General features: G+C 48.3%; 1 protein-coding gene across 1 annotated transcript; it reads right to left on the bottom strand.

Moving 5' to 3' along the window:
* Nucleotides 1-361: 361 nt before the first annotated feature.
* On the bottom strand, nucleotides 362-15,788 carry TSPAN16 (tetraspanin 16). The gene is given in 10 exon segments (XM_081805395.1): nucleotides 362-427; nucleotides 774-920; nucleotides 3,161-3,244; nucleotides 4,654-4,782; nucleotides 7,748-7,805; nucleotides 7,807-7,841; nucleotides 9,575-9,649; nucleotides 12,393-12,590; nucleotides 15,501-15,503; nucleotides 15,723-15,788. Coding segments are annotated over 10 exon segments (861 nt in total).
* Nucleotides 15,789-17,357: the final 1,569 nt, after the last annotated feature.

Raw genomic sequence — 17,357 nt, 5'->3', positions numbered from 1 at the left:
TGGTCCATTTGGGCTGCTACTAACAGAATACCACAGACTGTGTGGCTTATAAACAAAAGACATTTCTTTCTCCCAGTTCTGTAGGCTGGGAAGTTCAAGATCAAGGTGCCAGGAGATTCAGTGTCTGGTGAAGGAAGACCAGTGTTCTGGTCATTGATGGCTGGATTTTTTTTTTTTCGTGTGTCCTCTTGTGGAAGAAGCAAAGGAGCTCTCTGGTGTCTGTTTTATAAGGTACTAATCCCATTCGTGAGGGCTCAGCCTTCATGACCTAGTCACCTCCCAGAGGCCCCACCTCCCAAGACCATCACATTGGGAATTTGGTTCCAACATAGGAATTTGGGGGGGGCGGACACACAAACATTTAGTCAGGTGTGATGATAGCCTTGGGGCTGACGCAGATGTATACATTTTTAGAGATCTCTGTGTACTGAAGTATGAGGGGAGAAATGACATTGTCTGGGATTCGTTTCTAAATACTTCATCAAGGGGAAAAAGGGATCATGAAACAAACATGTCAGACTCGAGGTGACTGTTGAATCTGGGTGATGGGTATATAGGAGTTTCTTTGGAAAAGTTCTTTTGGTTCTTTTTGTGGACATTTTAGATTTTTTTTTTTTTCACAAAATAATTTACAAAACAAGACAACTGCATGAGAAGGGAGGCCATGTCATCCCATTTAGGTACTTAGGGCCAAAACCATTGCTAGATGCCATAAAAAATAAAATGAAGGAAAAAGGATCAGGATAACGGTGCTTTCCAAAATCTTTTATTACCAATCTCTCTTCCAAAAGCAGTGAGGGCCACAGAGAAATAATGAGACAAAATCTCCAGCAGCCAGGTGGACCAGATGTCCTGTCCTCCCCCCAGCTCCGTCTGTCTCCTTTGATGAATAGCAGCAAAGTGGCAAGAATTCCTGGCAGCTGAAATGGGAGAAGAAAGAAATATTGAACCAACTTAAGGGACCTCTGGAACCCAAAGCAAATTGGATACACTGACAGGGGGAGAGGAGTATCTTCTTCCTGTAAGGTGAAGGGCAGGGTTTTACAGAGAGCGGAAGGCCCCGGATGGTCAGTCTGGAGCCGCTTTGAACCTGTTTCCACAATCAGTCTCAGTCGTGAGCCGAAGATGGAGGCCTTTTGTGATGCACCTGGGTCATTTTCCCTTTGTTTCCCACAGATCTTATCTCCACCCTCTTTTGGCCCTACCCTGGGTCCTGCGAACTACATTTCCCAGAACCTCCTGCCCTTTCACTTCCGATTATGGAACCGCAGCCGCCCAATAGGAGACACCTACCTGCAGGAGATGGGAAGGCTGGAGGAAAAGTTGGAGTATTTCTTCCCGACTGCCTCCTCTCTCCGGCCCACCCTGAGCTCTTCAAGACTGCAGCCGTGGGCAGATGGCGCCTCTTCCTTGACTCTTGCTTTCCCCACCCCTTCAGGCCCAGAAGTAAAAGCTCCCGTGTTGCTAGCCCCTCAGCACCTCATCCCTCCGTTTTTCTTAACCCTGTCCACACCTCAGCAAGGAAGCCTCTGAAAATTTATTAAAAGGACCACCTGGGGGCTGCATTCTGTTTCCTGCTGGGATCTTGACTATTATGACCTCCCTGGGGAAGAGGGTGTGGTATAGTTTGCAAACATATATTCGATATAAATTTGTACAATGAAAAAAAAATACCCATTTTTAAAATACAGATCAGATGGATGAGACTCATTCATCTCTCAACTGGCAGTGATCTGCAGAGAAACACTACTGCAACTTGAAAATCAATCTGAGGGAAGCGCCTGAGTGAAAAAAAAAAAACTTCGTGGGGGCCCAGAGGGATGGAGGCTATTTTTTTTTTTTAAAATAAGAGCTTTATTGAGAAAATTCATATATCATACAATTCACTTTTCTAAAGTGTACAGTTAAGTGGTGTAATCCCTTTATCTTTAATGTTACTACTGAGAAGGTAAGATTTCTATATGCCATTTCGCTATTTGTTTTCCATTTGTGTTTTGTCCTTGTTCTATTTGCTCACCTCAACTTTCTTTTGTGTTAAATATTTTCTAGTGCAGCATTTTAATTCCCTTGTTTCTTTTGTTGTATTTTAAAGTTCTTTTCTTAGCGGTTGCCCTTGGGATTACAATTAATATCTTAACTGTTTACAACCTAGTTTGGATTAACACTAAATGAATTTCAGTAGCATACAAAAACTCTACTCCTATATATCTCTTTTCTTTCCACCCTCCTTTGTGCTACTATTGTCATGTGAATTACATCTTAATATCAGCCTGTAAACACAGTTTTATAGGTATTGCCTTATGCAGTTGTCTTTTAAATGAGGTAGGAAAAGAAAATTCAGTCCTGGGATCAAGCCCCGCCTTGGGCTCTGCACTCAGTGCGAAGTCAGCTTGGGGTTCTTCCTCTCCCTCTGCCCCTCCCCCTGCTCATGCTCTCTAACTGTCTCAAAACAAAAACAAAAACAACCACGCACTTATCAATACCATACAATAAATTGTCCAATTGAAAAAATCATACTTCTTGTCTCCCGCTGCTGATTAGAATGCCCACGAGGGCAGAGATTTTTGCCTGTGGAGTTCATTGTTGTATCCACAGTGCCTACAACAATGCCTGGTCCAAAGAGGTGCTCAGTAAGTTTTGTGGACTGAAAAAGTGAACATTAAAACTCTTCTATTGGCTTTCCATCATTCTCAGAATAAAGGTCAAACCCCTCTCTGCAGCCTACAAGGTCTTGTATGATCTACCATCAGTTCCCTGCCCGCATCTCTCCCTACCCCTCTTCTCACTCACCCTGCTCCAGCCACAGTGGCCTCCCTGCTGGTCCGTGAATAAGCCAAGCCTATTGCTACCTCATGGCCTTTGCACCAGCTGTTTCCTCCGGATTCTCCCATACACACACATGGTTATCCCTCATCTCCTCGGGTCACTGGTCAAATGTCACCTCTGCAGGGAAGTCATCCCTGATTCCCTTCCCGATCCTGTCACCCTGCGTTACTCCCTTCCCAGAAGGGATCTTTAACTGAAATGATCATCCATCCCCCACCCCCACTTGAATGTCAGCTCCACCATAGCAGGGATCCCCAGTGCCCAGAACAGTGCTTGGCACACAGTAGGTGCTCAATAAAAGAGCTCACTGTGTTCCAAAGGGCCTAGGCCTTACCTGTATCACTGCTGCCCCCAGTAAGCCCCCACTCAAGTTGAAGCTCTGAGTCTTGGTTATTTTCAAGAGCTTGGGGAAACAGCCCTGAGGATACAAATATCAAACCAAAGAACCTCGTTAAGGGCTTCTGGACTCCAAGTTCCCGTTGGCCCCACCCCTTGGGCCAGTGATGTTCCTCTCAGATTCAGGGAGGAGAAGGGGACAAAGCCACAAGGACCTTGACTCCTCACTTGACTGCTTCCCCTATCCCAGCGTCTTCCCTGGCCTCCTTGTTCCCTCACCTCACCCAGAACATACCACGTATTCCCCAGGATCTATCTGTAGTGACCCCCAAGTGTGGTGAATAAGAGTATGACCAGATGTCCCAAGTTATTTTGCTAGTTGTGTGACCCTGAGAAGTCGCACACCACTCTGTGCCTCAGTTTCCCCAACTGTAAATGGGACCAACTGGATCTGCTGCCCAAGTTTTTGTGAGGATTAAGAGAAAAAAAATCTACATGAAGTACATAACAGCGGCCTGACAGCCAGTATTCAGTAACTGTTAGTTATTTCTGGGTGCTCTTTACATGTGAACAGAAGGGCTAACATGTATCCAACACCTTCTCAGCCGTTTACATGTGTTTTCTCACTTATTTATCACTGTAACCTCAAAAGGTGGGTACTATTCTTTTTTCTGTTTTGTAGGTGAAGAAACAGGTTCAGAGAAATTAAGAGACCAGACACAGTGTGTGGGTAGAGTAGCTACCCACTTCCTCTCCTGCAGTCACGGAGATGCTCTCCTTTCTAGGCCCCTGGCAATTCTTGCTTTCAGAAGCTTGAGTTGCCTTGAGCTTGCTCCTGACAGGATTCAGTGCCCCCTTTACTCACTATGCAGTGATTAAGTGTCTACTGTGAGCTAAGCACTGGGAACCCAGCGATGTACAAAACAGACATAATTCCTGCCTTGGTGGGGCCAACATCTGAGTGGTGAACACAGGTAATCAATACAGCAATAACACTGTCAGGTGGTGAGTAAGTGCTGGGCAACTTTCTGTGCCTCAGTCTCCTCATCTATAAAATTGGAGAAAAGCACTCCCCACCTCATCATGGCGTGGGATGAGGACGGAATTCACAAAGTGAGTGCCCGGCCCCCTGGGGAGCTGACACTCTCCTAGAATGATCATTGTTCATCATTACTGCTATATTGTAAGCCCTCTGTAAGGTAGGCAACGTAGCCCAGGGAATGGACTCAGGCCAAACCCAGCTCCACCAAAGCCACTTGAACTGATCTTGAACTGTCCCCTCCCTGAACCTCAGTTTCCCCATATGAGAAATGAGGATGGGAACCCTAAGCCCCCAAGGCTGTGTAGCCAAAATGAGCTGAACACCCAATGACAGTTGCTTTCTTTTGCCCTTGACCACTCTCACTGGGGTTCTGGCAAATACACAACTTTTCTAAAAATCACCCACCCTTGGGGTGTATGTAGGTGACCCCCAACACAGTCTCGAGTTACCCCCTGGTGGATGATGTCTGTGGACACGTCACGCCCATCGCAGGCTGCGGTCCCGATGGATTTACAGCCGCTCCTGGGGTAGCAGTAACCAGAAAAATCTGTGTAGTTCTTCACCTAACAGCACTTTAGCTGCAGAGAGGAGAATAATCACTTGAAGACTCCCTTTCAGATGTCAAAATAATAATTTAAAAAAACCCAATAGAAATCATGGTCACCGGGCGCCTGGGTGGCTCAGTTGGTTGAGCGACTGGCTTCGGCTCAGGTCATGATCCTGGAGTCCCGGGATCGAGTCCCGCGTCAGGCTCCCTGCTCGGCAGGGAGTCTGCCTCTCTCTCTGACCCTCCCCCCTCTCATGCTCTCTATCTCATTCTCTCTCTCAAATAAATAAATAAAATCTTTAAAAAAACAAAACAAAAAAACTTTAAAAAAATTAAAAATTAAAAAATTAAAAAAAAAAAAGAAATCATGGTCACCATGGCTACTGTCTAGAGCAGTCATGCTATTCTGGGGCTTGTGCTGAATGCCTCCCTTACTCCAGCCCATCGTGGCTCAGAACCCTCCGTGGCTCTCATCTTACTTGGGGTAAAAGCTGAACGCCTCGGGCGCCTGGGTGGCTCAGTCGTTAAGCGTCTGCCTTCGGCTCAGGTCATGATCCCAGGGTCCTGGGATCGAGCCCCGCATCGGGCTCCCTGCTCGGCGGGAAGCCTGCATCTCCCTCTCCCACTCCCCCTGCTTGTGTTCCTGCTCTCGCTGTCTCTCTCTCTGTCAAATAAATAAATAAAATCTTTAAAAAAAAAAAAAAAAAAAAAAAGCTGAACGCCTCACCACGACCCCCAAAGCCTGGCATGATCTGCCCAGTCACCCCTGGGCCCTCATCTGCCCCCATTCTTCCTCTTATTCACTCAGCTCCAGCCACACTGGTCCCCTCACTGTTCCTCAAACACACTTCACAGGCTCCAGCCTCAAGGCCTTTCTGCAGGCTGTTCCCTCTTTCTGGAATGCTGTTCCCTCAAATATCTGCACGCCTCCCTCACTCACTTCATTCAGGTGTCTATTCAAATGTCCCTCCTTGGGAAGGCCTGCCCTGACCCCTCCTTCCAAGTTAGCCACAGCGCCTGTATCAGTCAGGCTGGGTGCAGGGATCTGCATAACAAAGGACCCCTCAAACTCAGCAGTTCATTTCTCACTCACACTACATGCCCCTCACAGCTTGGCAGGGGGACTCTGTTTCTTGAAATCACTCAAGGACTCAAGCTGATGGAGCAGCCACCATCCGGGTGGTTCCACTATCGTGGCAGGAGGAAAGAGTGCTCTTGAGAGCCCTGTGCTGGCAATGAAATAATTTGGACCGGAAATAACACGCATGACTTCTCATAGCTCATTAGGCAGAACTCATCACATGACACCCCCCCCAAAGGGGCTAGGACAGATCATCCCATTGTGTGGTGACAATAGGTGACAAATAGCACCTTCGAGTAAACAAACCCTTACTCTCTGTGCCCTTACCCTGCATTGTTTCCCTTCACAGCATTCATCACATCTGACACTAATATTTACTTAGCGGTTTCTTGTCCATGTCCCCACTTAAGCGTCAGTAACACAGGGCAAGGATCTTGTTTTGTGCGCTGCTGTGTCCCCAGAGCCCTGAACAGTGCCCAGCACACAGTAGGTGCTCAATAAGGATTAACAGAAGGGCTGCATGAATGAATGAGAGATGTTCTCTACCTCGTCAAGCCTCAGCAGCCAAAACTGGGAGGCAGGAAGCCCCCTACCCATCATGTGCCGCCTCCCAAGCCTGCACGTGACCCCACAGCAGTTCCTGCGCCCAAAACTCAGATGTGAAACACTCCTAGAAACAGGCAATGCTTTTTCCTTCCAAACCCGCCCTGGCTTCAGGGGCCCTTCTAAACTACCTGCCCCAAGATCTTCCGGTGACTTATGCAGGCTGGTCCTGCTCCTTAAACACCAAGACTCAAGAAGTAAAGGCCACCGCCTCCCACCCCGGGGGATTAGTTATTAAGAAAGAGAGAAAATTGGGCGCCTGGGTGGCTCAGTCGTTAAGCGTCTGCCTTCGGCTCAGGTCATGATCCCAGGGTCCTGGGATCGAGTCCCACATCGGGCTCCCTGCTCAGCGGGAAGCCTGCTTCTCCCTCTCCCACTCCCCCTGCTTGTGTTCCTGCTCTCGCTGTCTCTCTCTCTGTCAAATAAATAAATAAAATCTTAAAAAAAAAAAAGAGAGAGAGAGAAAATAACAAATGTTGGCAAAGTTGTAGAGAAACTAATACCCTTGTGCATTGCTGATGAGAATGTGAAATGGTTCAGCTGTGGTGGAAAACAGGATGGAAATTCCTCAAAAAAATTAAACATAGAATTAGCAGATGATCCAGCAATTTCATTTCCGTATATATACCTAAAAGAACTAAACACAGAGACTTGAAGAGATACGCATATGCCCATGTTCATGCAACATTATTCACAAGAGATAAAAGGAGGGAGTAACCAAAGTGGCCATTGATAGGGGAATGAATAAATCAAACGTGGTGTATCTGTACAATGATGATGTACAGATGATTCCACATTAAAAAGAAAGGAGAGGGGCGCCTGGGTGGCTCAGTTGGTTGAGCGACTGCCTTCGGCTCAGGTCATGATCCTGGAGTCCCGGGATCGAGTCCCGCGTCGGGCTCCCTGCTCAGCGGGGAGCCTGCTTCTCCCTCTGACCCTCCTCCCTCTCATGCTCTCTGTATCTCGTTCTCTCTGTCTCAAATAAATAAATAAAATCTTAAAAAAAAAAAAAAAAAAAAAAGGAGATTCTGACCCATGCTTACAACCTGGAGGACATTATGCTCAGTGAGATAAGCCAATCACAAGAGGACAAATATTGTAGGATTCCACTTCCGTGAGATCCTTAGAGGAGTGACATTCCCAGGGACAGGAAGTAGAATGGTGTGGTGGCAGGTGATGGATGGTGGTGATGGTTGCATAACCACATGAATGTACTTAATACCCCTGAACTGGACTCTTAAAAATGGTTAAGATGACAAGTTTATGTTATGTGTCTTCTACCACAATAACACACCCAGGATGTGGAGCTCACCTTCTCCATGACCAAGTCCCATTCTGTGGAATAGTCATCTGGCTCATCGTAACCTCGGGGTCATGAAGATGTGTTCCAAGGCCACTTCTTGAACCTCAAAGGTGAAACTGGAAGTGACAGGCACACAAAACAGCAAAGTGCCCCACATGGGGAGGTTTCCTGGGGACAGAGCAGGGAGGTGGGGTGCCCCTTCTGCTTTCTTTCTTTTTTTTTAAGAGTTTATTTATTTATTTATTTATTTGAGAGAGAGAGAGAGAGAGAATGAGTGGGGGGGAGGGGCAGAGGGAGAGGGACCAGCAGACTCCCTGCTGAGCAGAGAGCCTGACATGGAGCTGGATCCCAGGACCCTGAGATCATGACCTGAGCCAAAGGCGGACACTTAACCGCTTAACCAACTGAGCCACCCAGGCGCCCTCCTTTCTGCTTTCTTTTACTTCCTTGACAGTACCCCTCCCCAACCCCCCCCCACCCCACCTCCTGGCCAGCTATGCATCTGCACTGGAGGAGGACAATTTCTGGCTGCCATCACCCCCGAGAGAGGGACATAGGAAGAGCGTGGGTCTCGAGCTCAGTGCATCTGGTTGTACCCACCACAAACTTGAATCATCTGCTCTTTTGAATAGCCCACATGCCTGCTACACCCCGGATTTGGCTGGAACTCGATTGAAGATTTGAATATCATCTTTAGCAACTGAATCAATCGCTGCACAAAAGGGGCAAATTTCATTTTCTATTTTTTAAATCAAGGTCTAAATAAAAAAGTTTTCTGGCTGAGGTGAAATAGTCACATGGTTCAAAATTCACAAAGCACAGAAGGGGTAGACCATGAAAAATCTCCCTCCCACCTTTTTCTCCCAGCCAAGTTCCTCCCACTCCACTACGGTGACGGTGACTGTTTCCTGTGTCCCAAAAGAGATATTCGATGTGTGTCAAAGCAAAGCATAGTCTCATTATTCTTCTCCCTGCTTTATACTATTCTCATTGTTCTGCATATGGCTGTTGTTAGCAAGAGTAACAGTTGCTCTTGGTGCCCGGCGCACATCCCAGTGGCGTTTGTCATTTCTGTGTCCACTGGCCTGGCTTCCCACTGCCAGCAACCGAGGGCTCTCTGTGGCATCTCAGCCCACATGTGCCCTGCGAGCAGCCCTCAAGCAATACTGATGGGAGGGGGATCAATATCGCAGCTCCCTTGCCCCTTGAGTGGAAAAACAGACACACATTTGATGCTGCTCCCAGATGCACCCCCCCCCCCAGGACTGAGCCCAGCTGCCTGCAGGGTCGCCCTTTCCCCCTGTCCCCTCCAGGTCCCTCTTGGGATCCCCTCTCAAATAAACGGTGAGCATTATTATAAATGAACCACCCTCCTACTGATGCTTACAATCTTTTGCACACCTCGGTGTATACTATACACCCTTCTGCACCCGAGCAAGCAAATCCTTGGATGATTCCTAGGGATGGGATAGCTGGGTCAAAGCATCCATGCTTTGTCATTTTGACGGATTTGGCTAAATAGCCCTCTGTCTCTGACACATTTCAAAACCCCAACAGCTTTTGCAGCTTTGCCCATTACTTCTTAACACCTCACCACCAAAAATGCAAGGGAGATGGTGAATGAAATTAACTCGGCAAGTCTCTTAAGGCCTTCGAGGGGACGGCGGAGGTTTTTGGCTCTTCACCCCATTTCTGGAGACCCCATCTCCAGCCCCAGGGACCCACGGGCCAGGTGTATCACCACGTGGGCGGCTCCCGGGGGGAGGGGCGTTGCTTCTCACGATTTCGATTTCTTTCTAATCTAATGTGGAGTGGGAGCAACAGCATAGTACTTACAATGTGGAATAAGGCAAGGACCACTGCGGTGACTATGATTTCGGCGATGAGGATGATAACCGTGGACAGGAAACACTGGAAGACACAGAGGGGTCGGAGGGGGCTGGGAGCCTGCTCAGCCGTGTCCCTGCAGGGGTGGGGACTATCCCTCCAACCCCCGGGCCATGGGACCTCTTCAGTTTGAAAGAACTCAGCCTTGGGTGGGGTGTAGGGCTTCTTTCTTTCACGTGGCGTTTTCTTGCATGTCATCCAGGATGTTGGCACTGAGGTATTCTTGGAGCCACTAGCTGGAGCCCAGCACTTTCTGAGCACCAGGGAGACCTGTGAGGGGACCTCCAGGTCAGTAAAGGCTCTGTGCATCGACAGACAGCAGGAGCCTGTGGGGAATCAGGAGGGATGGTGGGAAGGACAGAACACAGAACGGAGGCAGGAGGAGGGGAGGAGAAGCAGGCTGAGAACTCTTGCAAATGGGGGGGGGGAGGGGGCTGTAGGGAAGATGCAGGGTGATAGGTCGGTGGCTGCAGGGTTGGTGGTAGTGGTGGGGGGCTTATGTTTGCTGGCCTATGCTGGCCTCTGTGGCTGAGATGCCACAGACAGCCCTTGGCCTTGTGACAAAATTCACAAGCCCAATGGAAAACGATGAGAAAGACAGCAAGCAGAGGGGATGTCTTGAAGTCACCCATCAAGGAGAAACTGCTTGGGCGCCTGGGTGGCTCAGATGGTTAAGCGTCTGCCTTCGGCTCAGGTCATGATCCCAGGGTCCTGGGATCGAGTCCCGCATCGGGCTTCCCGCTCCTTGGGAGCCTGCTTCTCCCTCTGTTTCTCTCTGTCTCTCATGAATAAATAAATAAAATAAAAAAAAATAAAAAAAATAAAAGGAAGAAACTGCTGCTCAGTCTAGGCCTCAGTTTCCCCATAGATACAATGTGGGCATGGGACCAGCTCAAGGGGTGCTGTAAGTTCTGGAGAGCTTCTGGAAGCCAGATGGGGGCAAAGTAGGTCAGCTCCTGGCTCTCCTTTCATCTATTTGATTATGATTACTAAAATCTGTTTGCTAATTGAGGCTTTGAGTTGCCAGACTGGCCCATGGCTGGGCTTATCTAGTCCTGATATGGAAAGTCAGGAAAACGCAGTGGATACACACCCAGGGACCCCAGAACCCACAAGGACAAACATGGGAGCAGGGATTAGTGGTTGTGGGACCCCGGACAAGTGGTTCATGTAACGGATTGTGAGGATTAATATTAATATTACTACCTCCCTGCCTCTGGATGACTGAGGTGGCTGGAGGATAGATATCCAGGCGTCCGTACGTCCTACAGTTTCCATCTTCAGAATCTATCCCTAATCTGCCCACTTCTCCTCCCCTCCACAGCCTCACCCGGCCCAGCCCCCGCTGTCTCCCACCCGGACCAGCACAGTCCCTTCACCCTGGTCTCGCAGTCAGGCCCTCGCCCCCACCCTCTGTTCCCCTAATGACCACGAGAGGGCGCTTGTGAGCACCTGAGTCAGGGCACATCCTTCCTCTGCTCAGAATCCTCTGTGGCTCCCAACACCATAAAAAACGATTTTGCTTTTCTGAGTGAGGTCTCAGAGGCTTTGGAGGGACAGACGCGAAGGGTAAAGTTAATCTGATTTGCTGATGGGTTGGATGTAGGGTGTGAGGGCTCTTTGATTCCTCCAAGCTAAGCTATGAATAAAATAGCATATACATCATACTGAAAATAAAATGGACTATTTCAGGAACAGGACCTGTCCAATAAATATTTGCTGAATGTAGTAATCAAGAAAGAAAACGAGATAATAGAGTTTCAGGGAGGAGGAGGGTGGGGGCGGGGTGCTTTTTGACAATGGAGATTGTTTATGCTCTGAAAGATGACCCTACTAAGGATCTCCCTGAAACCCCCATATTGAAATAACCAGAGTTTTGCAACAACACAGCGAAGGAAGGAAAACAAAAAATGCTGGAGACAAATTTTACCTAAGGTGGGATAATCCACTCAGACAAGATTCTAAGGGAAATGGGAGTGGGGAAGATGGGAGCTGGCCTTTGGGGAGTTGGCCAAGGCTATATGTGAGAATGAGCAAGACATGTAAAATCTACAACATGCTGTCTGCATGATCATGCTTAAAACTTTCCTACCTCATGTACTCAAACATGTACTTGTGCAGACATGAGGATAACAACTGTATTGTGGTTAGTGGGAACATACACATGGGCTGATGGAACAGAGCAGTGTGCCCAGGAAAGACCCAGGCATAATGGGAATTAGTGTAGGCAGAAGAGGACTGACCCCTACCTCACACCACACACACCTAATCCAACTGCAAAAGCCAAAGAGCTAAAAGTGAGAAATCAAGAACTTAAAATGATGGGAAGAAAACCTAGGAGACTAGAATGTATGGCCTGGGGTAGGAGAGGAGTTCTAACGGAGATATATCATAAAGGAAAAGATGGATGCATCTCATGCCATCATATGAGACACCATAAACACTGAAAAATAGGGGATGCTGATGGCAGGGGTTTGTAAAATGCGCAAGGAAGGATTCACATGGTGGTGGGGTGGGAGTTTTGGGGGATGTATGCAGATCCAACTTACAAACAAGAGAGTACCAGGGCGCCTGGGTGGCTCAGTTGGTTAGGCGACTGCCTTCGGCTCAGGTCATGATCCTGGAGTCCCTGGATCGAGTCCCGCATCGGGCTTCCTGCTCGGCAGGGAGTCTGCTTCATCCTCTGACCCTATCCCCTCTCAGGTGTTCTCTCTCTCTCATTCTCTCTCTCTCAAATGAATAAAAATAAAATCTTTAAAAAAAAAAAAAACAAGAGAGTACCTCTGCTTTCTTTGGTTGCTCCATACCACCCAGCAAAGCTGAGCAGCACTGAGATGCAGCCCATTGCCAGGCACAGGTAGCCAATGTAAAGGAGATATGCAGAGGCCAGCCCAAGGACCCTTATCAGGACAGCCCCTCTGAACTTGACATAGATGCTCAGGCCAATGGGGATCACACCACACATCTTTAGGACAGAAATCAGACAGGAAAAAAAGTCTGTTAGTTGTATACAAATAGAACTCTCGCTGGGGGTGGGAATGGGGGTGGGAGGGGAAGAGCAAAGGCAAATAAAATCAGCAAAAACATTAAAAAATGTTAATACCCAGAGTTAGTGAGGATGTGGAGAGACATTCTCACATATTGTTGCCAGACAACAAGCTTTTTTGAGGGGGACGGTGTGCAGAAGGACACTTTGCAATTCATATTTAAAATCTTTTTTTTTAAAGATTTTTTTATTTATTCATTTGAGACACAGAGATACAGAGAGAGAGAGAGAGAGCATGAGCAGGGAAAGAGGCAGAGAGAGAGGGAGAAGCAGGCTCCCCGCTGAGCAGGAAGCCTGATGCGGGGCTCGATCCCAGGACGCTGGGATCATGACCTGAGCCGAAGGCAGATGTTTAACCATCTGAGCCACCCAGGCGCCCCCATATTTAAAATCTTAAAGGTTTTACAGTAAAACCCTTTACCTAGAAATTACATTTGTAGTTATTCAGCCTAATATCTGATATCCTAATAGACATGCACATACATACCTCAGTATCAGAATGCTCAGGGATGAAACTACCTGAAGCAATCAATAATACAGATTGGGTAGGTAAATCATGGGACAGCCATGCAATGGGACTCTAGACAGTTCTTTTAAATAATGCTCTAGGACAAGGGTTGGCAATTTTTGTGTATGTGAAAAGCCCCAGATATTGTGAGCTTTGTTAGGCCATAAGGCCCCTGCTGAAACAATTCAGCTCTGTCAGTGTAGCTTAAAAGCAGCCATGTGCAATTCATAAACAAATATATTTTATTTACAAATAAATAATATCTATTTATCTATCTATTTACAAGGCTGTAGTTGGCTGATCCTTATTGTAGGAGGAGAATGTTTATTGATATGGCAGTCATGTTCTTTGGTATTTATACAACTGAGCTGAAAACTAATGTTTTCTGCACATGGATGTTTCTAGAAGCTCATAGTTGCCAAAACTTGAAAGCAACCAAGATAGCCTTCAGCAGGTGAATGGATAAACTGTGGGACATTCAATGGAAGATTAGCACTAAAAAAAAATGAGCCATTAAGCCATGAAAAGATATGAAGGAAACTCGCAATCATATTGCTGAGTGAAAGAAGCCAATTTGAAAAGGCTACACAGTGTATGATTCCAAGTATATGTCATCCTGTAAAAGGCAAAACTATGGAGACAGTAGAAGGACCAGTGGTCGCCAGGGGTTAGTGGGGAGGTAGAGAAGACAGGTGGAGCACAGAGATTTTTAGGGCGGTGAAATTACTTCGTATAATAATCCTAAAATGGTGGATACATTGTCAAAAGCCTAGAATGTACAATACCAAGAGTGAACCCTAATGTAAACTATGCATTCTGGGTGATGATAATGTCCATGTAAGTTCATCAATTGTAGCAAATATACTGCTCCGGTGGGAATGTTCTGATGAGGAAGGCTGTGTGTGTGTGGAGCAGGGGTATATGGGAAATCTCAGTACCTTCTGCTCAACTTTGCTGTGAACCTAAAACTGCTCTAAAAAATAAAGTCTATCCGGGGCGCCTGGGTGGCTCAGATGGTTAAGCGTCTGCCTTTGGCTCAGGTCACGATCCCAGGGTCCTGGGATCGAGCCCCACATCGGGTTCCCTGCTCTGCGGGAAGCCTGCTTCTCCCTCTCCCACTCCCCCTGCTTGTGTTCCCTCTGTCGCTCTGTCTCTGTCGAATGAATAAATAAAATCTTTCCAATTTTAGGGGCGCCTGGGTGGCTCAGTTGGTTAAGCGACTGCCTTCGGCTCAGGTCACGATCCCGGGGTCCTGGGATCGAGCCCCACATCGGGCTCCCTGCTCGGCAGGAAGCCTGCTTCTCCCTCTCCTGCTCCCCCTGCTTGTATTCCTTCTCTTGCTGTGTCTCTCTCCGTCAAATAAATAAATAAAATCTTTAAAAAAAAATAATAAAGTCTATCCAAAAGGAGCGGAAATTACATTTTTAAAAAGGGGGAAAGTGGATTGTAAAGCAATAGCTTTTCTATGTTTGTTTTGCTGTTTTTAAAAGGTAAACAGGAAAATCTGGAAGGATATAAAAATGGGGATGGTATTTATTGAGCAATGTTCCCATGATAGGTATAAGCTCTTTAAATGTTCTGTATCATTTAATTTCCATGAAAATGTTACAACACAGATAACAAGATGAGGAGTGATATTTAATATCCTTCTTTTTCCTGGCAACCTTTTCTTAATGTCATTCGGCTATCAAAACAATTGCTTATTTTTTTATTTTTATTTTTTAAAAGATTTTATTTATTTATTTGATAGAGAGACAGCGAGGGAGAGGGCACAAACAGGGGGAGTGGGAGAGGGAGAAGAAGGTTTCCCGCTGAGCAGGGAGCCCGATGCGGGGCTGGATCCCAGGACGCTGGGATTATGACCTGAGCTGAAGGCAGACGTTTAACCATCTGAGCCACCCAGGCGCCCCCAAATAAAATCTTTTAAAAAGAAAAAAAAGAGATTTATTTTATTTTGAGAGAGGGGGAGGGGCAGAGGGAGAGAAAGAGAATCCCAGGCAGACTCTGCACTGAGCCCAAGGGGGGGGTGGGGGGGCTCAATCTCACCACCTGGAGATCAAGCCAAAGCCAAGAGTTGGCTGCTTAACCGACTGCGCCACCCAGGCGCCCCAAAACAATTGCTTCTTAAAGATGCACATTTTGGGTCACTTTTATAGTAAGAAAAAAAAGTGTTTTGAAGAATTTAAAGGACCCAGAAAAATAACCACTCCCTTTTATCCTTCCCAAACAACTTAGTGTTCTGCAGGATTTGACTTAGAGTCAAGCTCTTCCGCCACCAACCCGGGCCCCAACCCCCCCCTCCTCCCCAGCCCCCCCATCACAGCCTCTGTGCTTGATTTCACCTACTCTGAGTCGATAGAGCCTACACCTGTTCCCAATGTGTCCTCCTCCTCGTCAGTCTGCCCTACATCCTTCCTGCTTCCCTGGGGACGACCGATCTGGATGCCAGTGAATTTGGATCAACTTATTTCTGTCTTTGAGGGAACCAGCTATGGAGGAAGGGCTGCAAAGCCCCAGGGCCTGGGTGGTGACATACTTCCAACCACGAAGCCATTGAAGAAAGATAACAGTCTTTTCAGGGAAGAATACGGAGTGTGCATTTCATCCATGTCGGCCGGACTGGGGTGCTCTGGACGTTTTAGTCAGCATCTTCCTAAATAAACTTCAGGGCTACTGTTTCCCCAGATGGTATAGGTCTAGGGTCGGGGGCACCAAGGCTGACTTGCCCCTCTCTCTCCTGGCTGTCTGATATCTGCCAGGGAGGGGCCCCAGCAGCCACCCCTCCTCAATCATAAGCCTCCATCACATCACAATCAGATGCCGGAGCAAGGCTCCCCATGCCCAGGAAGCAGGTGCCCCGAGCTACCCCTGCTGGCGCCTCATCCTCCAAATAGGCTGCACCAGGGGTGGAGAGAAGGCATGACGTCCTGCCCTGGTACACCCCCAGATGCCACCTGGGCCTTCTGGGCATAGTGTTCAGCACTGACCGCTCTGGCCCTGCTAGACTGGGAGCTCCGAGTGGGCATGGTCCTGGGCTGTCCTCGTCCTGTTCCCAAAGCCTGGCACACAGTAGGTGCTCAAGAAACCAATGTGGAATGAATGAATGAAGAAGCTCCAGGAAGCAGGATCTAGCTACAAGCCATCAGGTCCCCCAAGCCTCTGCCTCCACATTAGCTCATTTGACTCATCCTCATCCTTCTCACAGGGCTCAGAGGCCAAGGTAACTGCCCAGGGTGACACAGGAAGCACGGTCGAGGCTGGGCTTTGAAGCTCCAAGAGTGACGTGAAGGTGGGAACCTCTGACAGCCCTCCACCCTCCCCACTCCAGCCCCACTCCCACTCCCACCAAAACCTTTTCTTTCTCCCTCTGAGGTCTGCTCAGCCATAGCAGGTGAAGGAATTTTCCTTGAGCCCATGTGCCACTGATCAGCAGGCTTTGATGAGACGGGCATAGCAGGCATTTCAGAGCAAAAATTGTGCACGAGGGCATAGAGACCCCCCCACACACACATTTGAATTAATTTAAGGAATGTTTGTCAAATTGCTTCTTGAAACATGTGGAACTAAAAATGTTCACATAGGAGTGACCATCTACTCCCTGGACTGCGGGTCACATTCACATCCAGGAGTGTATCCTTCCATGACTTTCTCCAAAAGGTCATTTGAAGTAAGGAGCCTAAGAGCCAGGGGCAGAGGGCCTCACAATGGGGAAGCACAGGAGGGTGAGAAAATGGGGGTGCAAGGGAGCATGGGAAAATGCAGGGATGCCAATAAGGGTGTGAAATTGTGGGCAAAGGTGGACAGGAGAGTGTTGGCGCAAGGGAGGACGGGGGAGGTGTGGCTCAAAGAGGGCGGGAAAATGAAGGCAAACAAGGGCAGGGAGGATGGGAGGCCCAGTGGAGGCTGAAGGAGAGCACACCCCATGATGGCCAGAGGACCTCAGGACCCTTTGACTGAGGCGTGAGGTACCTCCTCCAAGCCCCGCCCCCGCAGCAGCCCCGCCCCGCGGCAGCCCCGCCCCCGTCCCGGCTTCTCTGCGGGGACCAGGCACGGGTCTCGGCCTCTCGCACCCCCTGGCGGCCATCAGTGGAAGCGCGGCCCTACGTGGGCCCCTATTCGAGTTTCCCAGCCAGCCAAGGCCAACTGAGCCTCGGTGCCCGGGACGGCCGCTCTGACCG

Source organism: Leptonychotes weddellii, chromosome 1, assembly GCF_054177405.1.
Source record: "Leptonychotes weddellii isolate Sample4059 chromosome 1, ASM5417740v2, whole genome shotgun sequence".
NCBI lineage: Eukaryota > Metazoa > Chordata > Mammalia > Carnivora > Phocidae > Leptonychotes > Leptonychotes weddellii.
The sequence above is the reverse complement of the archived record's forward strand: the minus strand, read 5'-3'. Positions and strand labels throughout refer to the sequence as shown.